We start from the raw sequence: 27,798 nt of genomic DNA on the forward strand, positions 1-27,798 counted from the left end.
CCGGCGTGCCGTGGCGTGGCGCCGTGCGGCGCGAGCGCGGCGCCGCTGCTGCTCTCGCCGTGTCCGCCGCTCCGGGCCCCCGCCGCCGCCACCACCCCGGCTATGAGGAAGCGCAACGAGTCGGTTACGGTGGAGCATGAGCGCGCTGCTGCCGCCGCTGCTGCCGCCGCGCCCGCGCCGCTCGACAAGGGCTGCAGCCTGAGGCACAGCCTGCGCCTGCCCGCCGCTGCCGACGGCACGGGCATGAAGCGACCGCTGGGCAGGTGAGCGCCGGTTCCTCCGCCGGGCTTTGTTATCGCCCGGCCCTGAGGGGCTGGAGAGACCCCGCCCGCCACCGGCCCTGAGGCCGCAGCAGCCGCTCGTCAGCGGGGCAGCTCCCCAGGCTGGCAGCGGGACTGGTTGCGAGGAGAAGGAAGGGGCCTTTCCCCGCTCCCCAGCAGCGCGGCTGCCGAAGAGCCCCGGGGGCAGGCAGATCCTTTGGAACTGAGGCTCATTCCTACCTCGGTTGCACTTCCCTGGCTTCCGTGCGTAGGGTGAGCAGGTGCCGTCCCCTCGGATGCTTTCGAGTTCTCGGTGAAGCAGCGTAACTAGGGGATGGGGTGGTAGCGGGTCCTGCGGCCCCGGCTCTGACCGGGAGAGGCTGGAGGGGTTTGATTCTCATACCTGAGCGTGGCTCCATCCAGCTCCCTTCGCTATCAGGTTCGCTTGCAATAAACGGCTAGCACAAACCCGTCGCCATCAGGGAGTGTATGTGGAGGAGCAGGGGCCTGCAGGTAGGATGTCTTTGTTTATTTATGTTTTTAAGAAGCTGGTGTCTGTCAGTGTCATCTCTGTAAATGAATCCGATTTAGCATCTCCTTCCTATAGAGGAATCAGATTTAGGTGTTGGTAGATCAGATGCGTGGCTCTGCTGAAAACAGTTTATCGATGGCTTTTGCTGGCAGCGTTAACATTTTAAACACGTACTTATGTACATATTTATGGTGGGAAAATGTTCATGTTCCTCTATAAAAACAAATAAATCTGTAGCAATAGGAGATGCTTGTAAGATGGGACCACCTTCATACAGGATTTCAAGGGGATGTAATAGAGTGGAGACGACTCACAATTGCAGAGGGCTAGAGAAGAAAAGATGTGACCTTTTAGTCTCATCTCCACCAGTGTAATGCTTTTCTTTGACTGCGTTTCATAGGTGTGGGGAATACTGAATGATGAAAGAGCTGTGTGGTTTGGGTGGCTGAAGCCAAATTGCCGTGCTTCAGGAAAACGGCAGCCCGTTTAGAAAGAAAAAGTGCCCATCTAGAAAATGAGCCAGTGTGGCTGTTTCTCTGATAAACTTTCTGTGCGGTTTTTCTGTTCTCATAGACAAAATTAACATTTGAAATTAACTTCTTCCTGTTCATTGTGTGAATTTTTGTTGTGTTCAAAGGCAGAGGCTTAAAATGTTCTTTCTTTTTATTGGGTAATAGCTATTCAATTTGATGCCCTGGAGGTAATCCTTTGGGATGTTGTCAGCCCTCTGTTTCAGGTTGCGACAGGCTTTGGTACTTGGAAATGGCGCTGGGCTCATCTCTCCAGTGACTGTGCAATGGATCAGGCTCTGTCAGTGCTCCACTTCTGGAACACTTGACAATTCAGCACATTGGTTCCGTTGTCTGAGTGGATAATCTCTAAGATTGCTGGTAATCAAATGAAGGCTTATTAACTTCTTAAATGGGATGAACGGCATTCAGGTACTTTTCACTGAAGTGGAACTACTCCTTCAGTGCTGGGCATTGAGCAAGCCCTAAGAGCACATAGCACAGGCTGTTGGCTTGCTCTGACAGGCAGGTACTTTGTGGAAATCAGATGGAGCACAGCTATTAGACATGAAGCAAAGGCCTGCTGAAAGCAGGGAAAGCACAGCCCATCTGTGGAAAGGTTTCTTGCAGTTATTTCTCCATGTACGCCTTTAACAATGGTCAGCAGGCAAATTTTCCTCACTTTTCACCTAAGTGCTTTGGGCTTTCTTTGTGCGTATCAGGTGCTGTATTCCATACATCAGTGCTTCCCAAACTCTTGACGTTATAGGAAAGCCTCATTTGTTTGGAACTCACTTTCCCTTTTCCATGTGTCAAGATTATCTATTTTATTTAAAAGAGAGTCCTGTAGATCAGCTTGTGTGGTGTTGCCAGGATGGCGTATTCTTGTAACTGAGTAAAGTGCAAAGTGGAGCAGTCACTCACTTCTGTACTGATGTTGTCCTTTCTTTTCTGCTGTCCTGGGTTGGGTTCTCTGACTTTCTTACTGCCTTCCTCACTTTGTGAGCCTGCAGATGATGGTTTGCAGGCAATACCCTCTGCTTATTTTTTCTCCAAGGTAACAAATACGCTGCTGAAGCGTGAGTCTGAGTGTGCAGGAATGGGAGGTCCAGGCAGAAGAAGATACAATGCCCAGAGATAAGGATGTTGTCCAGAACAACCACCTTCAGTCAGGTCAGACAGCTTTCTAGCTCTGTGTCACTCCCACCTTTGGCAGCAGGCAGCAGTGGATGTTTAAGGAAGAACACGAGGAGGGTACATATACAGTGGGGATCTCCTTTGGTGGGTACAAGCTACTGTACAAGCCTCTAGATCCTCCTGTTTTAATGTGCACAGTCATGCTGTTATTGCAGCATTCCTTATACCACTGGAAATAAAAGTAGGGTGGCGTTTTCAGTGTGTTACATCAGTTTAACTTGTCAGCTTGCTGAAACCGTACTGAGGTAAAAACTATGCTGCAAGGTTGCTGGGATGGTGGAGATGGTGCAATAGCTGGAACTGGGGATTGGTACCACAGCAAACTGTTCTGAGCAGCTTGCTCATTGGTGAAATAGTTAACATCAGCGATTCTAGTGGCAGTGAATTTGGTGTTCAGGGGAAGCTGGGCTGCCTGCATTTCACACTGCTGTTATTTAGTCTCTCTGCAGACTTGGGAAAACAGCACGTATGTTTGACTTCAGTATGTGGCTTTCCGTCTTTTGTTTGTAAATGATACAAACCTCTGGTTAGAAAAGCAAACTGAGCCCACAGTGCCTTGAAGTGACTGCAAGTTCTGCAGCCAAGGGCTGATCGTGTGGCAGCTCCTGCAGGGCTCTGTCTGTTCGGGTCCAGTTCTTCAGCAGAGGCTAGAGAGCACCATGACTGCAGAGTGATGTTTGTAGAGGACAGGATTGGCTTAGCAGCAGGAGCAGCTTTATTCTTGCAGAAGTATTTTTGCATTTTACTAGCACTGTGTTTGTCCCTTTGTTATGGTTCAGTCCTATCATCACACTGTGCTCGTTCATCCAGGAGTTGAAACTCGCTCTGAAGAGGTGGCTATGCGTTTGAACCGCTCTGTTACTGAGCGTGTGTGTCTGTGCATTCATGTAACAGAGCAGGGTGTCCGCTAAACAAGATTCGTGTGGCTTTGGCTGATGTGTGCTGTAGTTCGTGTGGCTTTTCTTATGTGGTTTACAAACGGAAAGGAAAGGCACATATATAGATATAGGTATTGCCATTCTTCTTCCGTAGGTAATAGTAAAACACAATGCGGTGGTTATCTAAGAACTTCACTAGCAGTTCTAAAAGTGTGTGAATGATTTGGTTTTTAAAGGAACTGAGTTGCTTTGCCTGACACTATTAAATGCAGTGATGTGGTGCCACAGCAGCAGCGTGCAGCGCTTGGGTTTCCTGGTATGCATGTTTTGTGTGGATGGTCATTCTTCTAATACTTGTGTCATGATGCATTTTTCAGGTGACAGTGTTTAAGTGCCAGGGGGTTATGAAGATAACTTGTGTTTGGGTACTCACTCTGGCTCATTTTTGTGCCCAGTGGCTCTGATGTTCTGAGAAAATGCGATTACCTAGTTAGTTCCACATGTGTTTGACTTTCTCTTTTTCTGTGAATGGGAACTCAGTGGCTGTGTGGAAGTCCTGGTTTGTCCTGTGCATTGTCAGCTATTTTGGCAGCTTATGGCCAAGTGAGTGTCTCTGAATTGCTCCCAGGTTACCAGTTTGGGGCACTGGGTGTTTGGTCTCTGCATCCTCTTCCCCATTTGTTCAGTCTTTGCAGCAGTTATAATTTTCTCTCCTTGTGCTCATCTTATCCCCCTCTTCCTCAGACTTAAAATTCACTCAGCAAAAATAGCAAGACTCCTGCGATGTGGGGAGTTACAGTTTTGTTCAGTTGTCCGCCTCAATGTGTTACTGTTAAAGTCTATGTTTTTTCACCATGTTCTTCACTGGCTTTGTGTCTTGTGTTGAACAGGTCCGGTTTACTCCCCAGCATACCTTGAGACTCCTGGCATTCTTCTGCAGGCCTGTCTGTATGATCTAGGGGTTTTATTGCTGGGTCCCACGTTCCCATGAGCCTCTCTGGATTTTCTGTAGTAGGTCATAGTATTTTCCTGCTGCATCTGCGCTGTATCATCCTGCATCTCATAGTCTCTGAGCAGTTTTCTCAAGTCTCTCCATTTCTCATGGAGAGCTGTGCTCGCTTCAGGCTGAAGGCAGTTTGCCCTCCAGTTACAGAGTGTGGGTCTCCTTGAACTCCTCATCTCATTGCAGTGCCGTACTTCTGACCTCAGGCATGCCCCTGGCTTTGCGTGCTCTGCTTTGATGGCTTATGCCTGAAGTAATAGTTACTGCAGCGTTATTAATTGCTATTTGTATCAAGTCCTTTTCTACTTAGGAGCTGTGTGAATTGCCGACCTCTGTTGTTTCATACCTAAACTTCCCACTGTATGGGTGGTTTTAGGTAACTCCTGGAACCAAGAGGACTTTCTAGTCACCTCTGTACTGAAGATCTTTGTAGAGACAAAGGTCTACTCAGTGTTGTGATGATCTTTTCTGTCCTTTCTTCTTGACTGGCCTCTACCCATTCCTTTGGGCATACAGTGAGTATGATCATGGGCTGGGTGTGATGCTGCACTATAGGGTGACCAGCTAAACTGAGCTTTTAACATCAGCACAAGTCCCAGGTTCCCATATGCACTTTTCTCTGTAGATATTCTTTTTAGCTCCAGTATCCCCATGTCTATTTCCAACCTGCTTTCACTTACAAAGACCATCACTGGTCTACTTAAAACAAGCTCAATTTTGAGGATGACTTGCTTTTATGCTATAAATGGCATGTCGTTGCTGAGCCAGGAATCTAGTTCTCTGCTAATGCAGTCACAGGTAATCACCATGAGTCTGTAGTTTTCCTCCAGGATTCAATATGCATGTGTTTGTTTTTGGTGAAAACAGCATTGTAGTGTTTTCATTGCCGTCATCAGAATGCACTGCTGTTGGTACATACAGGAGGTATATCCAAGCAGGACTTCTGCTGTAGATGGAGAGTCCTGCCTGCTGAGTCCAGTTTCCTTTAAAAGGCACCACGATGTCCTCTTAGGGGGCTACAGCTAAGATATTTTATCCTTCCAAGCCTGAAGGCAGGTCGATTGTTTTGGTAATCATACCAGGGCATGAAACTAGTCAATAGGCTTCTTCCATAGCCATTCCCTTACAAACCCCTGGGTTTTGGAAACTCAGTGGGTAGCTGCGCTGTAAGTGTCATGCTGTTGGTGTTAGGGTAGTGGACAGCTTCTGACATCTAGAGTGAGTGAGTGTAAGCAAAGGGGGTTCACTGTGCCTATAATGTGGGAGCACTATTTCAATGTAGCTCTGACAGAATCAGTATCACAGGAATATTAAAAAGGAAGTACTCCTGGTATATTGGAAGAGTAACAGGAGACCTAGGAGACTTTAAAATCATAAGCCTGAGGTGGAGTCTGTGCGATTTTAATGGTAAGAGTTAGTTTGCAATTCAGTGAAGGACGATTTAGCAACTAAATATATATATGTACTAATGAAAATAGATCTGTCCTATCTTAAGAGGTCTTAGTATAAAATGTGACAGGTTTGTCAAGGTTACAGCCTGGTTGATGGATGCATCAGTGGTAGAATTGTTTCTCCAAAGCACTTAACTTCGTACTGTAGTTTGCTGAAAGGACTTGCATTGCTAATGGAGAGCATGTTATCTGCATTGAAAACTGTCTCAGTGGAGAGAGAAACAACTGGGGAGTTACCTTGGGATGGATGTTTGGCCTCAAGGGTGCATCGTTTTGTATGTTGTGTATCACCCATCGCAAGGATGAGGCAATTGCTGTTGGTAAAACTGGGAGGAGGAGGAGGGGTTGCTGAGAGCTGATGAATGAGGCAGCTGGTGAAGTAGTGAAAAGCTCACCAGAACACAGGTTAAATGTGGCTGCAGTGGGGCAGGATGGCAGGGAAGAGTTTGGAGTGGGAACTGAGGCAGAGACTGAACTTGTTCTGTTGTAGGTGATTACCTCTGCAAGCAGTTGTGGGTCCTTTCACCCTGGCCTGGCACCAGTACTGCCTGTCCAGGAGTAGGCTGTGGGCTGGGCTTTGCCCTTTTGCCTTGCTGGCAAGCAGCTCTCCAAGCAGTAAGTGCTGATAAAACAGTGCAACACTGAGCTTCAGAGATCTGCCTCTTCGTTATTGAAAGCAGTTTCAATGTGCAGGCAGAATCTCCTAATTTTAGGCTCTATTAAGTGCCTTGATCATTTAAAGTGTGCCTGAGCTAGCAGGAAGGATGTCTGTGTTTACTTTCCAAATCAAAGTGTTTGTTTAACCCAGATTTATTTCAACATTGTAACTGGTACTGAGCAGTAGAGCAGTAAGAAAGGATTGTTAGACTGGGCAATTAACTTTCAAAGTACAAACACTCCAGAGTATTTGGGCTAAGCCCCACAGCCGCCTTCTTGTTTCTGTCAGCCACAGAGAGAGAGCTCTAGAAATCAAACTAAGAGCATGAAGACCCCAGTCATTGAAGTTGTCTTCCGAATCTAGCAAATAGCTGACACAAAACCTGCCAGTGGAGAACATACAGGGTTGAGTAGTGCAAGTAGTTCAATCTTTGTGGATTTTCTTTTTAAAAGAAAGAAGAAAATCCTTCCCCTGATACCTGGTTTTTTTTTTGTACCTGCTATGTCTGAATGGATTTAAGCACAGATAACTGAATATAGAATTCCTCTTTTAATGTCTCTTAAACCCAGAATTTTTCTCTCATATCTCTTGGGAAGAGATAACAGTATTCTTTGGTTACCTCCTGCTTGTGTTTTAGATGGGGTGGTGTGTGAATAGCAAGGACTGATGTTCCTTCTCAGCCTCCAAAAGAACCAGTGGGTAGGCCAAAATGTGGGCCATTCATTTATAGTATCCTGCTTGTACTTCAGGTACAGGATGAAGAAGGGTAGCTTAAGATTTCGAATGTTCTTCCCTGTAGTACCTGTGCCTCTGTTCTGAACATGAATGGTTACATTAAAATCAGATTTGCACCCACTGAAAGTGGGGATTAATTTCTCTTGCAGAAGAGATTGGCATTGACTAGGAAGTGAAATGAGGTTGAGTGGAGCCTCGTGTCTCTCCTTACTGAAGGTGTGCAGAATAAAGGACTGTGTGTGGCAGAACTGAAAAAAGAAACCTCCTGAAGAGTACTTCTCAGTGGGATATATGCAAGCACAGAGCACAGTAAGTGCATTTACCCTGTTTGAAGGCTGATTTGCTTTTCCCTGGCAGTAAAGCTTCCCCTGGGGTGGCTTTTCTGAGACAGAGAAGCCAACACAATTGAGGGTGATGTAACTGGAGCTTTGGAGTCAGGGCTTCCAGGTTGCAGCATCCTTGCTTGTGGAGGAAAGTGTGTGCACCGTGTTCAAGACTAGATTTTAGACTTCTTGGCATTCCCAGGAGGGGAAAAGCCTGGCTGTGTTTTCTCCCCTAAACCAGCCCTATTTCACTTCTTGTAAAGTTCTGATTGGTTGCAGAGCAGCTTTAGGAAGCGGGAGTGAAGCTGACAATGTCAGCTTTATACTGCTGAGTGTGGAAACTGTGGATTGGATACAATCAGGGGAAATATGCCATTCTCTTGTCCTTGCAAATCCAGCAGAAATGCAGTGAATAACCTTTTCTTTTGGTTTCTGCTAGCTTTGTGCTCTCTCTAGTAAAGCCTTCTTTTGACTACCAGAGCAGGGACCCCATTTCACATTAAATTTTGGGACAGGCTGATATACAGGGCTGCAAAATGTTCCATTTCCATGCAGTTGAGTAGAAGCTCCAACACCCGCTTCTCACCTTTTCTGAATGTGTTTTCTAGCTTGGCTCTTCAGGGTTCTGTAGTGTTAACAAAGGCTCTGAATTTAATTGTCATTAGTTTTTCAAGCCTTTGTCCTTTTGGAGCTGTTTCCTCAACAGGATGATAGCTAAAAGCTGGAATCCCTGAATAAAGCACAGATGAAAGCAGGGATGGATTAATCTTCCTGTCTCGATGCAAAATAGCCCCCTGCTCAAGGTATGTCAGAGGCTGACAGGGATTCTGTATCTGTTCATACATCTGTTCTTTAGCCACCGCTGTTGCATTATGGCCATGCACTGCTTGTTAAGCCTCCCTTTTTAAACAGGTCACAATTACAGAGGGCACTGTGACCGCCAGCTCAATGTAGCCATGCTCAGCTGACAGTATATGTAATGTTTTGGCATTGTTGAATGTTCTTGTTTGCTTGCATGCCTCTAACGGGGAACTGTTGGTTCATTGTAATCAATGTGTATTGCTAAGGATGTGTTCTGCATCTAAAAGGTGGCAGTATGGCTGCTAACACAAAAGCAGGGTTTTTTTTTCTTCAGGCTTCCAAGGAGGAATGGCTTCTGATCACTGCTAGCAAAAGCAGAGCTGCTTCAGTTGAGCAAATGTAAAACAACCATCTTGATGCATTGAAAGGAAAAAGGTCTCCAATACACAGATGAGCCTTTCACTCAGGTGGTTTAAAAGACACCAGAGCCACAGAGCCCGAGTGGTAATTCTCAAACCCTGTGGCTTGCGGCTGTCTCCCAAAAACTGTTGTGTAAAAGGATTTCGTGTTCACACAGTTGTGCAGCTTGGAAATGCGAGCCTGTTCACATAGGGATGAAGTCTGAACCTATGGATTCCTGCTGTTGCTGCAAGGGTAACACACACATGCAAGTCTGGTGGATTTGCTGCATGTTAACAGGTTTTAAGTGGTGCTGGGGAGCTGGCTTGCCTGTACTGCGTGCTTTTTCAGTTATGGTATGCATTCAACAGACAAGTGGCTTTATGTTAAATGGCACTTAGGAACTGTGGTGGAGCATTAGATGTCTATATGGGTTGTGCTCTTGAACCTTTGCTTGTGTACCTGAATGTTCCTCCTTGTGAAGAAGAGTGTGGTAGAGAGAAACGAGCTGTGCTGCTTCAGTGGAAACCCCACTCAGCTGGGCCAAGCTCCTGTTTTGCACTTCAGTGCAGTTTCAGCCTTTTTGTGTTTATGGTTTGGGTTTTTCCCCCCCCTCTTTTTGCAGGCAGCTTTCCCTTCCCCAGTCTGTGGACTAGGGAAAGGGCTGTGCCTGTAATAGAAACCAGCTGTCAGCTGTGAAATGAGTGAAAAACTAAAGAATTCAGTCAACACAGTGGGGGGAGTGCACCACAGTAGTATCTCAATGCCAAACTTGACTGAAATGCAGCGTGGGTGACTTCAGCTTTGATCAGTGTCAGCAGCATTGCTCGGGGAGCTCTGCAGAAAGTATATTCGTGGAGTTTAAACAAGTGGTTCTGGTGCAAACTAACCAGCTGATGCAGAGCGGTCATTCAGGGCAAGTCAACAGCCTTAAAACCCTAATCCCCAAGCCTGTTCTCCTGTCCCGAAAGTCAGTGGTTCAGTTGCCTTAGGGTATAATTATTCATTGTTTGCTACATACTTAAAATAAGAGAAGCATCTGCTCCTTTCTTGGTACACCTTTCAGAGGTAGTCAGCTCAGGTGCTGGTTGTGGAGAGGCAAAGGCATGGCACTGGGAAAGGATGGGGTGCTTGAGAGGGAAAGGCTAGATGTAGCTCCCATGTCCTGTGCTGTGGGGTGTGTAAATGCTTGTGTGAGCCTTTCCCTACCTTGCTTCATTTGCTGTGTTTTAGAAACTTGTGGCATTGCCAAAGGCCCTGCATTCCCTGCAGGCTGCTCCATTATTTCTGCTCATTAATGTCCTACAATAACTTGCCTTTCCCTCACTTTATGGACTCCAGTTTTTAAACCTGCTGTGTTCCGAGTCCCTGCATGCTGCTCCCTGGCATTTCATTGCTATTGACTGCCTGCTCAGCAGTGCCTTCCTCTTCCCCTTACCCTGAGTGCTGATGCTGCTTTTCTCCCTCTTGCTGCACCGGGGTCTTGATTCTTGCAGTCCTACCCAAGATCTTTCCTATTCACAACCCCAAACGTGCCTACGAAGGTCTCAGTGGCTGGAGCTTGCTACTTCTGAAACTAACCCAGTTTATTGGGATGCTGTCCTTTGCTTTGCAGAGAGACGGACCTCAGATTTTGTACATGACTGGCTGGATGGCTTCCTTCTCACTGTTTATTGTTTTAAGTTAATGTTTAATCACTTGATATTAATCAGAAGGAGTCACAGAAGCAGTCCGAGGGAGAGTCTGGGCTGCAAGAGGGGAGCTATGTAATGAGGTGCTGGACTGGGCGAATTTGGGAGCTTAAAGTTACAAACTTCATCTCTGTTCAGAGAGTTGGAAAAACATGGCCTAGAGATCTTACTCCAGCCAAAAGGAGATGTCCTATAGGCAACAGCTTGTTTTGGGCTGAAATGGGTAAGGGAGCCTCAGGGGAGACCTTGGGAATAGACAGTTTGGAATGACGGGAGAGAAAGGACATGCTTGTATGCCCCAGCATCCTGCGTTCCTCCTAAATCCCTGGCAGTGTTCAAGGCCAGGTTGGACACAGGGGCTTGGAGCAGCCTGCTCTAGTGGAAGGTGTCCCTGTCCATGGCAGGGGTTGGAACTGGATGAGCTTTGAGGGCCCTTCCAACCCAAACAAGTCTGTGAATGTGTCTAAGGCAGCAGTTGTATGGTGTCTAAGCTGATGCCACTGCCAACAGAGACCTGGAGGCCTGTTCTTTGGACAGGCATTTCTACTACAACTGCTCAACCGTACCTACAGCCTGATCAATTTGAAGAGCTTATTTTCTATGTATTTGCATGTATCTGCTCTGATGCAGATACAGGCGCAGGTTCTTCCTACAATGAATTTTCCTTTGTGGCCACATTAACATTTGCCACCTTCATGCTGCCTAGCTATGGAAGTGAATGGGAAGTGGGATAGACTGCAGGGTATACCCATGGAAGCGCTGGTTAGCAGATAGACAAAATACTGTGGTGCTGTTTGCTGATGCACAGCGCTTCTCTGGAGCTGTGTGTGCAGCTTTCACTGTCCTGTGTTACTGCTGTGAACAGAGCAATGAGCTAGCGCTTATGGCAGCTTTCTGCTGTGCTTTAGAAGTTCAATGTGCTATTGGGAGGAAGGAAGGCAGTATTTTTTGCTATAATTGCAGCAAAGAAAAGACTAAGTTTCAGTAGCTGGCAGTGTTTTTGTGTGGTTAGAACAGCTTGACTGCCCTGCCAAATGCCAGCTCAAAAGGTTTATGGGTGTACTGACATCTCCTTGTCAACATTGGGTTTGAAGATGTGGCTGGGACACCTCTCTCCATCACTGTTGGTGCTGTGTGTGTTCTGAAGATGAGCTGTCACATATTGTGAGGAACCCGAAGGTGGAGCCTGCATGTTTGGAAACTTTCTCCAGCACTCTCAGCTTGCTTTGCTTTTCTCTCTTATTTTCTTATTGAAAACCCGTAGGCCATAAATTAGCTGCCTTTCACTGCTTTATTAAGTCCATTATTCCTGTTAATTTGTCTTTTAATTAAAAGAGACATAGTAGAACATCCTAACTGTTCGCTCCTGGGTACAGCCTTAGTAGGCTGGTGGGAACTATGGAGTGGAGCTTTTCCTGGGCCGGGTCTCTGCCAGTAAAGGCTGGAATGCCTTGCTCCATCCTAGCTTTTTAAGGCCAGTATTTAAAGAGTTTGTGTGTTATTCACTCCCCTCTCCCACTTTCTCATTGGTGATAATAGGAATGTTTAGTAGCTTAGCTGGATTTTGAGATACGGATAGCTTTTTCTCTGTCTACCTACCAGAGAAATCTTTACTTAGCTTTTTCTTGTGGTACCCTTCACTTTTCCTAGGAGAAAACACTGTTTGGGGTGAAATTGTGTGAACCTGATGAATTTTAGTCCATGTAGCTTAGCTCTGTGTTGCCAGAGGGACATTCATGTACCTTGTCAAGAGTTGGTGGGAGGAATTAAGCAGACAACTCTTCTAGGCAGTGTGTCCTTTGTAGGATGAGGGAATGGACTTGAGTGATCTATTGGCATCTCTTACAGCCTCTTTAATGTCCAGGTACCTATGATGTGACTAAAAAAGTCGCTGATTTCTGATGCTCTTCTGAAGTTGAATAATGAATATTTTGGATGTCGCAATGATGAAAGCCATAGGACTGGGTATGAATTTGCCTGTTGCATCTTCTGTACCTTTGATGGCATATAATGGAAATTTACTTTGTACTAATTGACTGACACTTCCTGGTGACAGACCTAACATCACTTACTGTTAATGCTTGGGTTTATGTGCAGATGGATTTGTACTTGAATTATTATAGAGGCTAAAGGACAAACAGAACAAATCTTCCATCGCCGGCAGTGTCCAAGGCCAGGTTGGACGGGGCTTGGAGCAGCCTGGTCTAGTGGAAGGTGTCCCTGCCCATGGCAGGGGGTTGGAACTGGATGAGCTTTAAGGTCCCTTCCAACCCAACCCAAAGCATTCTGGTATTCCACAATTCACTGTGTTGGCTCCTAAAATTGGCGAATGGGAGATGAATAATTTCATGCCTCTTGGAAATACTGATCTGTGCTTTCAGCTGCTGGCACTTCCTGACAGCAAGAGCTGGTCGCTCATTCGCCTGCAGTGTTGTTCCTCCTAGAGGCTGCCTGCTGGAAAGCAAAGGGAGTTGTGTTGCCTGGAAGATTTGCATGCATTTTAGTTCTTGATTGCAGCGATACTTGAGGGCCTCAATGTTTCTGCCCATCAAATGGGCAACTGTAATCAACTGGATTAAAAATAATCAACTAGATCATTAGAATTACACCTTATGTATATTAAATGCATGCATATGCGTATGGATGTGTACGTGGTAAGTATTCTGAGGCAATAAAGTATATATTGAGAAAAACTGAGATAACTAGCTGCTGTGTGATCCTTCACTTTTGTCTGTGGTGTTGGTTTGAGGGTTTTTTTGGTAGTTTATTCTTCCCAATTGGAATACTTTGGAGAAAACAGAAATAACATGTTGGGGCAATTGCTCTGAACTCAGTCTGGGCTCATAGGGAATGATGATGCAGACAGCAAGTTTCATAATGTCTTGTAACTTAGATCTGCTTTTCATGATGTTGAGAGCTGTGAACCGTTTTAGCTGGACCAGGCAGAATATCTGCTCCAGCCTGTACCTGCGATCAAGTGTGATTTTTTTATCAGTCTCATTACACATAGTTCCTTAAAATGTGTTAAAATCCAACTAAACAGAGTCTTGCTGATGGTGGTTTGGATGGGAAGGGCAGCCAGGCTCCTTTGTGGAGTCAGACATGTGATGTGCATTTCTAGAGATCCTGGAATATCTTAAATCAGCAGAACAAAAAGCTCTTGTTACAGAGTGGTTTAAAATGTAATCAGTGGGGAGTTTCTGTTCCCTATTCCTAAACTGTGTATCATCAGCTGACAGTTTGGGTACTTCTGCTTCCCTCAGCTGATGCTACATAAGCAAAACTAACTTTAAACAGTTTAAAGAGTCAATGACCAGGTTTTCACATGTGCCAAGCATAGAGATCCCTGTGAAAATTGCTTCCCAAAATTCCTGCTGTATTCAGCTCTTTCTCTCTTTTCCTTTCTTCTTCTTTTATACAGGCGATATGGATTATGGTTCCGACTGCGGAAGTTAATAATCTGGCTGCTGGGAATGTACATTGCCATTCCATTTCTAGTAAAACTCTGCCCTGCTATTCAGGCAAAGCTGGTCTTCCTAAACTTTGGTAAGTGATTCAGTCTGTCGGGATGGGTGAGGGGTGCAAGGGAGGAGCGTCTTTAAAACTGTGCAGTATGTTGAATACATTTGTCTGAAGGGTTCAAGGAAGTTGCATGAATACATAGCACGTGAAATTACACCCAGTGAATTGTTATCCAGGCAGTGACTCTTCACCCAAAAGCACTTTAGGAAAATATTCTGATTGGAGCAGAAGAGGACATGTTCGTGCAGTCGGACTGAGTGTTTTCCTTGTGCCTGCTTAGCCTTTGCATTTTGTCACACTGTCAGTACAGTGGGTCTGGTGAGCTGGCTCCTCACAAAGGGAGGCCTCAGTATCCACAGGATGGAACGTGTATTCATTTGTTCAGCTGGAAAAGAGAAGGCTCTGGGGAGACCTTATAACAGTCTCCAAGTACCTAAAGGGGCCTACAACAAATTGATAGAGGAACTTTTGACAAGGGCCTGTAGGGACAGGACAAGGGGGAATGGCTTTAACCTGACAGAAGGAGAGTTAAATGAGACATTGGGAAGAAATTCTTCCCCATGAGGGTCCTGAGGCCCTGGCACAGGGTGCCCAGAGAAGCTGTGGCTGCCCCATCCCTGGCAGTGTTCAAGGCCAGGTTGGTCAGGGCTTGGAGCAACCTGCTCTAGTGGAAGGTGTCCCTGGTCATGGCAAGGGGTTGGAATTGTATGAGCTTTAAGGTCCCTTCCCACCCACACCATTCTGTGATTCTTTCTTTGTATTTCAGTGAGGGTCCCATATTTCATTGACTTGAAAAGACCACAGGATCAAGGTTTAAACCACACCTGTAATTATTACCTGCAGCCAGAGGAGGATGTAACCATTGGAGTCTGGTAAGGAAGCCTGTTGTATGCAGTCTGTGCTGTGCATCTTTATCCTTCTTTTTGTTCTCAGTGGTGCTTATGGTTGCTGTGCATGTGGCAGCCCTCGCCTGCTCTGATCTGTGGACATTTGTGTTTTCCTCTGCCAATTGACTGAGTTGATGTTGAAACGTGTGTGGGTCTCTGGAACTCACCTGAGCTCAGATCAGTAATGCATGAAACGAAACTGGATACCCTGTGCGTTCAGAGAGGTATCATCATTTGGAATTGTAAAGGCTACTGGTCTGCATTGCTACAAAGACCATGCCTCCGTATCAGATGAGACCCAAGGAGTTTTGTCATTCAACTGCTGCTCATGTTTTGTTTTGCAAAAATAAATGTGGGGGAAGGTAGGCAAACAGGATCTAAGTGCTCAGAGTAGGAGGAAGACTGTTCTGTGTATAAAACATATGTAGGATTTGGAGAGTGGGTGAGAATGGAACACACGGTTTACTTTCTTAATCAGACAAGTGACAGTGTCAGACATCCCTTGTCATTCTGTCCTCTTGAAGAAGGTTTTCTGTTTCCAGGCAAGGGCAGTTCATTTTACCTCCTTGGTACCCAGGATCGGCTCAGGCGACTGGTTCTCTGTCTGAAAACCTCTGCTTTTGGTACTTCGCGTGTTATTACCTCAGCTTAAACCAGCTTCTGCCTCTGTTTCTCACGAGTGCTGTCTGTTGTGTCTCAACACCAGAAGTTTCAGAGCCACAGAGAAGTTCCTCCTAGCTTTGAAGAAAAAGTGCCTGCAATTTGAATATACATGCAAGAGCAGGAAACACCTGAAAAAGGGCCAGACACCACGTTGGGTGTGGAGGAAGGGGGCTGTTCCTTCATGCAGACAGTGATGCTGGATCTCTAAGCTGTAGAATTTGGTGGTTTCAGTTATGTGTGTTATTTGTATGTTCCCACTAGTGCAGTAGAGATTTCACTTGAGCGTGTATAACCTTTCGAATGGGATGGTGATATCCTGCTGCATAAAGATGGTTCCTTCCCTTTAAGTGGATTTTGGTGAAAGACATGTTCAGAAGCTGGAAGTTCAGGTTTTGCAGGCAGGGTAGGCTGAGAAATAACGATCTGTATCTTCACCTGGACAATTACTTCTGCCTGCTAAGCTGCTGAATAAGTTTAGGTTTCAGTGGGGAGGTTTTTGTTTCCCTTACAAGTGTACTGTGTATCGTTACTAAAAAAGAACTTCCAGCTTGTGGTGGCAATTCAGAGTCTGTGTCATTTGTCTGGATATGTATGAGGGAGGTCTTCAGGAAACTTTGGAGCCTTGCTTTAATGCCAGTGTAAGGTCTTGCATTCAGTATGCTTCTGAAACTAAGTCCTCAGCCTCCTTTGTTCATAAGCTTGCCCAAGTCTTGAGGCAGAACAGATGGAGAAGTTGAGTCCTGCAGTTACTGGGGCTTTTTTCCTACTCAGGAACTCCTTATTTGCTGCCTGCATGCATGAGAGTAGACTTTTTTCCATCGTTTCCCCCTGTGTGTCCTCTGAGCTTTACATCTATGAGGAAAGCGTGGCAGACAGTTTGTCTTCCGAGGAGAAAGGCATGTGAGTACTTCAGTTACTTCTGACAGCTGTAAGCTTGCCCCCTTCTCAACAATTTGAGATGGCTGTGGGCATGTCCACACCTTCTAGAGAAATTACCCACTTCAAATTCTGGTGTCTGAAAGCAACATACATGATCTTCTCATCTGGATCCGAGTGCCTCTTTTTCCTCAGATTGACTATGGAATCAGCTCTGCTTCTTACTGAACGCGCTTTCCAAAGCCAGCTGACTTGGATTATGCTGAACATTTGCTGACCTAGCTGTCAGTCTTGTTTATGGTGTATAAGTATGTTAATTGAAGAAATTAGATGCCTTAAAAGCTGAGGAATTGAGATTCTTTCTCCAGAACAGTGGCAAGTTCAGTAATTGTGCTTTGGGTTTGCCTGTGAAGTTGGATGCCTTGCACAGACCTGAGTTTTGAAGGCAACCGTGATGGGAGGTGAAAATGTAGACATAACCCTGGGCACTGCCTTTTAAATCTGGCCACTTGTCACTCATGACAGCTCTGTGAAGACGTGTGGGGGGTGTGTGAACTGAGGTAATAAGTTGATCAGGAAAACTCAACATTCAAATGGCAGAAATGAGTGTCTGACTGTTTATTTTCCTTCTTTCTACAGGCACACGGTCCCTGCAGCATTGTGGAAGAATGCCCGAGGGAAGGATCAGTTGTGGTTTGAAGATGCTTTAGGATCTAGTCACCCTGTAATCCTCTACTTGCATGGGAATGCGGGAACAAGGTGAGGCATTAAAAAGTGATGTCTTTGTGTCATGCTGTGTTTTCCTGGTTTGCCACAGCTTTGATACATTGATCAGAAGGATGGGGACAGACTTTTTAGAAGGGCCTGTAGTGACAGGACAAGAAGTAATGGTATCAAAGAGGGTAGATTTAGACTAGATATAAGGAAGAAGGCCTCTTATGATGAGGGTGATGAAACACTGGCACAGGTTATCCAGAGAGGTGGTAGATGCCCCATCCCTGGCAGTATGCAAGGCCAGGTTGGACAGGGCTTGGAGCAACGTGGTCTAGTTGAACGTGGTCTGATTATTACAGGGGTTGGACTAGATGACCTTTAAAGGTCCCTTCCAACTCAAACTATTCTATGATTAGAACCAAAATAAAATCTAAAAGCAGTTTGATGCTACTCCTTTCTTAAAAGGAAAGCATGTTTTAAGAGGTTGCGTCTCTCCATTTATTGAATGTGGAATAGATTTCTTGCAGTTATTGGAGACACCTGATACTGTAGTCTGCATTGTATTTTCTGCCAGGAGGCTGTGACACTTACTAGATCAGGTAGGGAGAATTCGTTCTTTGCAGTATAGTGGTCTCTGGATCAAGGGGATAGCATTAGTGCTTCTGTATATGTGATTTACACATAGTAAATAAACTTCCCAGTTCCTTTTGTGAGCTTGTTTTAGTAGTTAACGCATTCTGAGGTAGCAAAATCAGAAGGAAAGAGGAAGGCAATGGGCTGGCCTTGTTTCATTATTGCATGCATGCAGGATGTTTGTCTGGAACAGGAGCATTTCTAAACCTTGCAATTTCATAGCCGACCATGTGTATCAGCTAGAGGAGTAGGTGGGTTCTCTGTACTTTGTCGCTGGATGCTTAAGAAACGTTAGCACAGCCTCAGACTTCCTGGATGTTTCTCAGAATTGTGTCCTTACTGCCCCATCTCTGCATGATACAGTGCTTTACTTCATTGATTAGAGCATGGTCTTTTTCCTTACTAATATCTTGTCAGCCCCTTTCTGAGTTTGGAGTGCCAGTGCATGTTCTTCTGAAGCTGATGTCTGCTCATAGATACTCTGCAAGAGCAGAAGCATTGCAGAAATGCAAGTTCCATGATACAAAGCAAAGAAACTGTTTCACCTGTGCTGGTAGTGAAGGTTCACTGACCTTTACATTGCAGGAACATTGATCTTTTTCACCCAAGTTCTTGTTTTAGCAGTGCTCTTCTTTGGTAAGAGGGTATGGTGTGGAAGATGGATGTTGGGAGCCAGGAAATGCACGAGCAGATGGGCTTTTGAAAACTGACCCTAAAGGTTTAATCAAATTGTTGCATTGTTTTTCTAATACTGCTTTACTTGTTTTCCTGCCTTTATTTGGTGTAGCAAACGATACTAATGGAAGCTATTCTGCAGCTTAATGGTGGTAATCTGGGACCAGTATCTCTGTTATGTGCATATCGATTAGATTTACTTCTTGCTTCTCCAAGTGCTATTGGGATGAAGTCCTGAGCTATGGGTCGATCACGTATTTCACTTTGCACATTAGGGAGGCTGGAGGTGTATCGCCTTTGCCATTTCAGCTTTTGTACATATTGCTGTATGTTTCTTCACTGGATATTCAGTCTCTTGTCAAAGGGCTGCTTTATTGATGCAGGCTGCATTAACCATAAGTAAAGGCACTGCCTTGGCTTTCTGCTTTGCCTGAGTTTATGAACACTTCCAGGGATGGTGACTCCAGCACTGCCCTGGGCAGCCTGTTCCAATGCCTGACTGCCCTTTGGGGAAGGAATTGTTCCCAATATCCAGCCTAAACCTCCCCTGGTGCAGCTTGAGGTCGTTTCCTCTTGTCCCATCCCTTGTTCCTTGGGAGCAGAGCCCAGCCCCCTCCTGGCTCCATCCTCCTGTCAGGCAGTTGTAGAGAGCAATAAGGTCCCCCCTGAGCCTTCTCTTCTCCAGACTAAACCCTCCCAGGTCCCTCAGCCGTTCCCTATCACACTTGTGCTCCAGGCCCTGCATCAGCTCCATTGCCTTTCTCTGGACCCACTCCAGCACTCAGTGTCTCTCTTGTAGTGAGGGGAGATGTCAGGGATGTCAAAGGTGACTTCTCTAAGCAAGTATATCTTCTTCAGCCTTACATGCTTCAGAAGTCCTTACAGGCAACCCCTTGTGTTTCTGGCTGCATTAGGTATTTTGTAGAACAGTTGGAGCTGACAGCTTTTGGCTGGCAAGTTCATGTGTTCTTAGAGGCTGGACTGGGAAGTGGCATTTTGATTTAGAGGCTGTACTGACCAAACCAAAAAACCTCAAACCAAAACCAGATATTAAAGGAAATTCTTCCTCTGGACTTGCAGTGTTCAGCTCTGGTTTTCTCTGCTCAGCCTTCTGCACATGTTCTTTCTGTCCCTGTGCTTGGAGCCTGGGCCAGCAGGTTGGGTTAACATAGTGAGTCCTGCAGAGAGCATCACACCCTGTGGAGCAGCAGTTACTGATGGTATGAGCAAGGGTCTGCAAAGCCAGCAGGAGCGGTCTGCTTTGGATGTACTACAGGAAGAGGCGGGTAAGAGGGTGGGCTGAAAAATACATCTTCACCTACTGAGAGATCTGTAGGGAGAATCTGACTTCAAAACTGTGTCCTGCATAGATCAGCAAAGCCGTGGCATGTCAGTAACATTTGTGACAAAGCCGTTCTGCTATTCCTTACGTTTGGTGTGTTTCTGTTAAACTTGTGGTGATTGGGAAAGTCTGTTTCTGGAGGCTTTAATGTGCATATGTGGGTTTTCTTGTTTGTTTCTTTTGTTTTGTGGTCTTCTCTTCATGAATCCTCTTCATGTCTCCTCTTCCCTTCATGAATTGCTGCCACCAGAGGAGGGGATCACCGTGTGGAGCTTTACAAGGTAAGCGGCTGCACGTGTTGTCCAAGCAGTTGCATTAACACCTCAGATGTGCCTAGGCGTGAGGAGACTGCTCATTACAACTCGCTCCCAACAGGCAGATAGCTTAGGGCTCTGAATCTCCTCCAGGTATGAAGAGTGTAAGGGAAAGAGGGGTCTGTAAGCCAGGAGCATACTTGCCATATTAAAAGATACTTGAAACCTATTACTTGCTGTTGTTAACTGTGAGCTCCAGCTGAGCTGACCAGGTTCTTTGCCAGGAATGCTTCCACAAAAGTACAAGATGAGTTAACTGTCAACAGGTTATTTTTGGTGGCTTGGACAAGGCTGGGTTGTATGTGATGTGTTAGCAGTAAAATCACCTTGGGAAGCTAAAAACCAAACTTTGCAAGGAGCTTTGTGTTCTGCAAGCCCAGTCAGGGGCTTCAGTGTGTAAGTGGACATATAAAAATGGTACACAGTGGTTCTGGTAGAAGCAGCATCTCATTTGTTAATTAATACTTTACCTGATTATTCTGTTGTTGTTCTGTCGTGTGGTGGTGTATACACAGAACTGCCTTTCTCTCTGATGTTGGAATAGTGATTTGCAAGAGGGTGTTGAAACAGTGACTTGGGAGTGTGGATCCTAGAGTGGAAAAACTGCATTTAATACCTCTGCTGTAAATGGCTTTGCCCTTGACACAGTATGGACCTTGTCCCCTCCCAAGGGAACCCCTTTGAAGGATTTAGAGCCAAGGAAAGAGAAGCAAGTGTTGCTTGAAGAGACCTGAATAGCAGAAACCAAAGGGATTTTGAAGCTATTGCAGTTGCGTCTGCTACTATAAATTCCAAATAACTGTTAGTGGGAAAATGGTATTAAAAGAGGGATGATGATGGAGTAGCATAACCCATGGATAGTGCCAGGAAGTGACACAACCAAGTACAGCAAGGGTGAGCATGAGGTGACATGGAAACATAGGCCAGTGAGGAGAAAGAAGCCTTCAGTACGTGTCTTAAGTGTGTGAAAATTAGCCCTGAATGGATCCCAGAGGGAAGAGGGAGAAACCATCACCACCACAGTCCTCCCAACAGAGGAGCTGAATTGCCAGCTTACCTGAACACCCCTCCTTTCTGTTGTCCTCCTTTTCTCTTTTTACTGCATTCATGTGATGTGACCTAGTAACAGTCATTGTTCAGGCTGTGAAGCTTTCAGTTACACTGGAAATAAAGCGATGAGATGATTCCCTTTAGTCCATTAGGAGGTGTGGAGTGTAGCCTGATCGTAAGATCACTTCAATTAGGCCATGAAAGCAACACCACTTTGATGTTTTTGTGATTTTGTGTTGATTTTTCTCTCCTGCAGAGCTGTTGGGTTCATGCTGCACAATGCTAGTTCGGAACAGTAGCACTGTTTGTAACAAGGCACTTTCTCTGAGCAAGTTGAACTAATATTTGACTTGCTTTTAACAGATTTTGTTAGGATTAGTATTGGGTGTAACATAAATCTTAATGATACATCATTTACCTGTTTTGGATGTAAGCCTTCTGAAACCTGAAATGGGCTCCTCTGCGTTATGTTAACATTTATGCCTGTTTGAATAATATAAATGAAGCAATCGTTCCACTGGAAACCCTGGAAGTGTCTGTAGGAGAACCAGTCACGGGATATCTATCTGTGGATCTGAAGGGTAAAGCTGTTAAAGGGAGAATCGACAGCTAAGTCCAGGAAATAGATGGAGTAAACCCAGTGGGCTGAGATGATTCATATTTGAAAAGCTCTGTGCCTGCTCCACTGAAAAGCTTTTAAGTTGTTGCTTTACCACATCAGGCTGATCATGTTATAAACTAGATCCATGTGCTGAGGCAAGAGCTCAGCTGCTGTGCAAGTCTCTGTGATGGGTTTCTGCATGTCTCCCTCCTGCAGGTTCTCAGCTCGCTTGGGTACCACGTGGTGACATTTGATTATCGAGGTATGTGGGTTTCTTTTATTATGGAAAGGTTTTAGAGGTCTCTTTCTATAAAAGCAACAAAAAACTTGCTCTTTTTTCTGGTTCTCAGGGGAGCTGTTGTTTTATAAACACTCCATGCCAGCTAATCACCTGTAGTCATTGCTTCTTGTTTTCCTAAGGGGTATCCAAAAAAATTCCAGAAGTTTCTTTCCAGTGCCTTCCTGTGTAGCACCACTTCCTGATGTCCAGCTTTGTGGACTATGCCTCCTATCTGTCCTCATGCTTAGGGCTCACTGATTTGGGAGCTGAGGAGCAGAGGGTGGCCCAGGCACATCTACTGTCACAGCATCCAGTTAAGGCATCCTCCAGGTGCATATCTGGAAACTAGTGAACTTGCCTAGATGTGTTCTTTAGGTTATGAGCTAATTGACTTTCCTGAGGTCACATAGAGAATTGAACTTGCACTTAAAAGCTAGGAGAGATAAGACACAGAGTAAATGATTCACTAGCAGTTGGTAACTCCCTAGGAGGAGCCAGGACTGTTTTCCAGCCCTGTGCCACCAGCAGTCAAACTTCTGCTGCTCTTTTTTTCCCTTCTTAGTCTTTAAGCACTGGCTGCATTTAATGCCACTGGAGATACAGAAAATAAATTAATCCGTTGCATTTTAATCAAGAAGGCATCTGGGAAAGGTTTATTTGTAGGAGCTTGCCCTGTTTTTCAGTCCTGCTGCCAGCTGCTTCTCTGGCTGCTTATTAGGTATCAGGAGGGATGTGTGCTGCTTGCTGCTTAGCATAAGATTTGTAGACGTGCTGCAGCAGTGATAGAGCCAAACCAGTCAGGAGAATGGAAAATTGCTTGAGGTCATTGATCAAACAGCATGGACAAACTGATGTTGCTGCAGCTCTGTGAAGCGTGCTTGGGTTTTGACCCTTCGTATCCAATTCTTATGCTGTTAGTGACTCCCCTTACATACTGGTTACATGCATGCCGAAGCAGCTGTGGTTTGGGAGCGGGACTGTTGCAGATGAGTAGGTGCAAGAGCACAGTGTGGCAGTGTTTGAGATCCAGCTCTTCGTTTAGTTGTTGTTGGCTGGCTTTGCTGACCCCTTTGTGTGGCTCTCAGAGGGACTGTTTCTATTCCAGGCTGGGGCGATTCAGTAGGCAGCCCATCAGAGAGGGGGATGACCTATGATGCCCTTCACGTCTTCGACTGGATCAAAGCAAGAAGTGGGGACAACCCTGTCTATATATGGGGACACTCCTTGGGCACGGGGTAAGCATCTCGCCATAGGGACTGAGCAGCTTCTGAAGAACATTTAACACTGACCTTGAACAGAGGTGCTGTTTGCTGTAATCCCCAGGCTGGCTTGGCTTGGGGGTCTCTGGCATCACTGCTGCAGAGTAGCCTCTCCTTTGCACTCTACAGAGTGAGAAGGGCTACAGTGAATGACTGTGCAGGGATTGATCTGGAACCTTCATTGCCCAGGAGGTTGCACTGGAACAAAAGACACTTGGAATGATATAACGCAGATTGACTGGGGGAGAGAAAGTGGGACTGCACTGATCTCTTCCTTGGGGAACCTAGGCTGGGTGTCCTTCAGAGCAGAACATCAGGCTTCTCTTGTACTCTGAATATCTCACACCAGCTGCATGTGCATGATACCCTTTCCCCCATTGCTGTCTGGAGGTGGGTTGTGTTCAGCAAGGCAGTGTGTGTTCTTTCCCCTCTGATTTGTGGAGGAGCAGAGGGCTAATGCAAGAATTCCTTCTGAGTTGAGCTTTGTGCCTGTTAAACTTCTGGAGACCACAAAAGCCTGCCCTGCTGTCCTACAGGTGTGTGGCTGGGTCAGGGAGGTGGTTCAGGATTGTACCTCTTCATGGCTGTGATACTGAATGCTGCTTTGTTTGAGAGAAGGCAAAGGTTTTTCCTTTGGCTCTTGCCACGTTCAGGATCCCTTTTGCATCACATTGTGCTGGAGACATTTCCCAATGCACTGAAATCTAAGTGGCCTGGAACTGTGGTCCCCTGCTGAGCTCCCTGGTGACCATAGCCAGTCTGGAGTCTGAGCATGTTGAATGTGTGCCTGGAGGATTCAGCCACTTTGGAAATATCCCTGTCCCAGGAAGGAGATGCATGGGAGAGACTTGTTCCTTTCTTCCTCAGCTATGGAAACCCCTTGCAGTGTCACCCTGGGACTCTGCACTCCTGCATGGAACTCCTGCATGGAACACAGCACCCCTCTGCCCATTCCCCTCTCTCTTGCTTAGTCCTTGTTGTCTGAGGGGGAAGGACTGTGTCACACAGCAGCAGACAGGCTGGGAGCCAAGAGCCACCTCCAGGGAGGTCCTCCTGAGTGCCTACATGGTGAGCTGCTCGCTTGGACTTATTCATGTGCCTCACTGCAGGCACCTGGTGCTAGTGGAGACAGTTGAGTGTGGGAGCCCATGGGAACCCCAGACAACGTGAGTGGGTGATATTAAGGCAGTTCAGTTGTACCTCTGCCACCTGCCACCACTGGAGCCTGGTGCTTTGCAGAGGGACTACACCACATTAACTCTTTGTTGTTGTTCTCTCCAGGGTTGCAACAAACCTAGTGAGGCGCCTCTGCGAGAGAGGTAAGTCTGGGGGGTGGATGCTCTTCCCACCAGCCTACATCCTGCTGGTGGCCCAGGTTTCCACACACATCTGTGCTGTGACCGTGGTGGCAGGGGCTTTCCCAAAGCAGACCCTGACCTCACTGGCTGCCTGCACACCTGCATTGCAGCACGCTGCCTTTGGCTTTTCAGAAACTCCCCCGGATGCCCTGATCCTGGAATCTCCTTTCACCAACATACGGGAGGAGGCACGAAGTCATCCCTTTTCTGTGGCAAGTACACAGCAGCTCTCACACTAGTAACACGTAATTGTGTGCTTAGAAATTAAGCATCAGAAGTGAGGAGTAATGCAGAAGATTGGCAACTTTACAGCTTGTGGGGCAGCAGTGATATTTATAAGCATCAGGGGTAAAGAGCTGCACTTAGGGCAGCTCCTGGGAGCACTAGTGCAAGAAGCAGTACCAAAGCCCACACCAAAGTGGGCATGCTTCAAGAAAACAAACTGAGATCAGAAAGGGCAATAAATGTAGGGATGGGAGGATGGGCTCTGCTCTCAACAGTGGACAACCTGTTCTTGTAGTTTCTCTGTTGCGGGAGGCTGTTTTGTGAGCTATGAGCATAGTGATGGCAAAGCTGGGCTTCTCTTGGTCCCCGTCTTTGTGGCGCCTTTGCACTTGCATGGGTTCCCCAGTGAGTTCACTCTCATATGGCCATCTCTTCCATCTGACATGGTCACGTGTTGGTGAGGTATCCTGGGATAAAGCTGTCTCCCGAGAAGAGAGCTGTTGTCAGCAGCAGCGGGATACCTGGAGACCTTGATCGTACAAGCACCCAGAGAGCTTGCTCCTGAGCAGGCTGCTGAGATGGGCCTGAAACAGGAGTGGAAAAGTAATGCTGGTGGAAACATGGGCCATGTTACTGCTGTTTGTGTAACTGTCCTGCTGGTGCCTGCCGCTAATGCGCTTTTATATCCTCTCAGATATACAGATACTTCCCTGGGTTTGACTGGTTCTTCCTTGACCCCATCACGACAAGTGGAATTAAGTTTGCAAACGATGAGAAGTGAGTTGTGTCTCTGCTGGGGTTTGAGCTGGTGCTGCAGGGAGCTGAGGCGAGCACCAGGGGAGATAGAGATCAGCCTGCACTCTGCTTTTGATTTACTGCTTGTTGTTGCTGAAGCATTATACTTGCTGAAGGGGTTTCCGTTCCTCTCACAGCCCTGAGTGCAGCACAGTTTTGAACTGTGGAGCTCTTTCTAATTGTTCTTAATAAGGACAGATGCAGCAGAGAGTGCTTGGGGATATGCTGATTTGGGCCATGTGATTTATGCTTATCAAGTGTACGTTACACTGGGGCATTGAAGGTTTGGGGAAATTTCTCTGCTGTTCATTTGTAAGTCCCCCTATGTGTAATAACGTTGTCTCTTCGCACTGAGCATTCGACTCAAAAGCCTGTACTGAAGCCAAACCAGAGCTTGGGGGATGCTGCTTTGCAGTGGGGTGAGCCACTTTGCTCTGCTCTGCGCACTAAATAGCTTTTACAAGGATGCCTTCCACCAGTTAGGTTTTTCTGTAGATCAGATGAACGGTGCCCAGATAATAGTGCTTTCAAGATCTGAGCTGCAGGTAATGACCCACAGGACACGTTTGTCATTGCAGTTTCCTTGAATATCCAAGTGTGTTGGTCTTGGGGAATGACGGGATTGCTCTGAGCCTTTGTGACATTGGTGTCTCTCTTACAGTGTGAAATACATTTCCTGCTCCCTGCTCATCCTTCATGCTGAGGATGACCCCGTGGTACCATTTCATCTGGGAAAGAAGGTACGCATGTGCTGACTCTGCAAACTGATCTGGTAGCTGGTATGGATGGAACAGCATCCCAGCCAGGGAAAAAGTAATAGGAATATGTAGAAGTACATAGTCAGAAGGGATTGGTGCTAGAGCATGGATGGCACTAGAGCAGAGCGGTTGCAGCCAGGGCCCGTAACCCGCCCTGAGCAGGGTGCTGGTTTGACGGGGTAGCTGGGTTGGGTGACACGTGTCCCTCACCTGCCTCCCCTTGCTTTCAGCTTTACAACATCGCTGCGACGTCGCGGAGTTTCCGGGACTACAAGGTGCAGTTTGTGCCGTTCCACACAGACCTCGGCTACCGGCACAAGTACATCTACAGGAGTCCAGAGCTACCTCGAATACTGCGGTAACAGCCCAGCTAAAGAGGGGCTCCTCCGGCTGGGGGGCTTGGGGCACATTGAGATACGCATCTAGCAGCAAGAGAGATGGGCAACAAGCAGTTGGAGACCCTATGGTCTCCAGAAGGCTGGCTTAGCACAAACCCCTCCTGCAAAGCAGGGTTTGGGAAGGGGAGGCACGGAAGGCTGGAGCACTGCTCTCTGGCTCATCTCTGCTGTGAGCGGGATGCTCTGGAGGAGTTGTCTGGAGCAGCGACTCCTGCTTGGCTCTTCTACTCAGCTGGTAGCATAGGTGAGCACTGCTCAGGGCTGTTCCCTGTAGCTGCAACTGCTTGAGCCCTGGTGTTTGCCAGGGGAATGGGAAGACCTGCGGGCTGCAGCTTGTACCAGAGTGTAGGAGAGCTGAGTGTCACTGCTGTGTCCTTTCCTTTCCTAGGGAATTCCTGGGAAAATCTGAACAAGAGCATCATCACTGAACACCAGCTGCTTGGCAGCACAGAGATTTTCCTTTCTTCCTTTCCTCTCCCTCCTTTTCCTCCCCCTCCCTGTGGGTCAGTCTGCCATTCTTCCATCCCTGGCACTAGAGGAGCTCAGGGATTCCGACTCCGGTCCTGCTGTGTACCCTTGGCAACTCCAGCCCCTGGCGTCATGGAAGGAGAAAGAAGCTGTTGGTCTGTTTTCTGACGTGGATGTGGAGGGGTGATACCAGCCAGTATCAAACCACGAAGAACAGAAGCACAAGGAAGCCTGGCCAGTGAAGCTTGGTACTGCTGGGGACAGACATTCCTCAGACCTATGTGTCATGACCAAGGGTGTTTCACCTTTAAATACTGCTGCTGGTTTGAATCATGTAGAGACTCATTTGTAGCGAATGGCTTTTGCCGTGTCTCCAGACTGCAGTTGTCTTGCTTGAGTTTGAGGTGTTTTCTTTCTAGGAAATACATGTTTTGCCTTTCCTTTTTTGCTAAGTGGCTGGAATTACAAAGATGGAAGGTCCAGGTGCTGAGAAGGGGTTTATTTAGCTCCTCAGTCACGAAGTGTTGCAAGTGTTGAGCTCAT

General features: G+C 46.6%; 2 protein-coding genes across 2 annotated transcripts in view; both read left to right on the forward strand.

Annotated features, from left to right (window-relative positions):
• On the forward strand, positions 1-27,695 carry ABHD12 (abhydrolase domain containing 12, lysophospholipase). The gene is made up of 13 exons (XM_057402859.1): positions 1-263; positions 13,859-13,983; positions 14,726-14,831; positions 17,025-17,144; positions 20,000-20,030; positions 21,931-21,976; positions 23,100-23,229; positions 24,535-24,572; positions 24,744-24,823; positions 25,531-25,613; positions 26,293-26,371; positions 26,620-26,747; positions 27,176-27,695. Exons 1-13 carry the CDS (start codon positions 103-105, stop codon positions 27,213-27,215), a joined length of 1,167 nt encoding a protein of 388 aa, XP_057258842.1. The 5' UTR covers positions 1-102; the 3' UTR covers positions 27,216-27,695.
• The window catches only part of MEA1 (male-enhanced antigen 1), a 215,945-nt gene that overhangs the window by 29,410 nt on the left and 158,737 nt on the right, over positions 1-27,798 (forward strand). The gene's annotated exons all lie outside the window — the stretch shown is intronic.

This window comes from Pezoporus wallicus, unplaced genomic scaffold (assembly GCF_028554395.1).
Source record: "Pezoporus wallicus isolate ANWC-B61680 ecotype Strahan unplaced genomic scaffold, APGP_CSIRO_Pwel_v1 contig_7553, whole genome shotgun sequence".
Taxonomy (NCBI): domain Eukaryota; kingdom Metazoa; phylum Chordata; class Aves; order Psittaciformes; family Psittacidae; genus Pezoporus; species Pezoporus wallicus.

Bases quoted from the DNA above. Each gene is read 5' to 3' on its own strand.
- ABHD12 (XM_057402859.1), top strand. From the start codon at position 103: ATGAGGAAGCGCAACGAGTCGGTTACGGTGGAGCATGAGCGCGCTGCT. The intron at 20,031-21,930 runs GTAAGCGGCTGC...TCCCTCCTGCAG, and splicing joins ACCGTGTGGAGCTTTACAAG to GTTCTCAGCTCGCTTGGGTA. The intron at 26,748-27,175 runs GTAACAGCCCAG...TTCCTTTCCTAG, and splicing joins GAGCTACCTCGAATACTGCG to GGAATTCCTGGGAAAATCTG.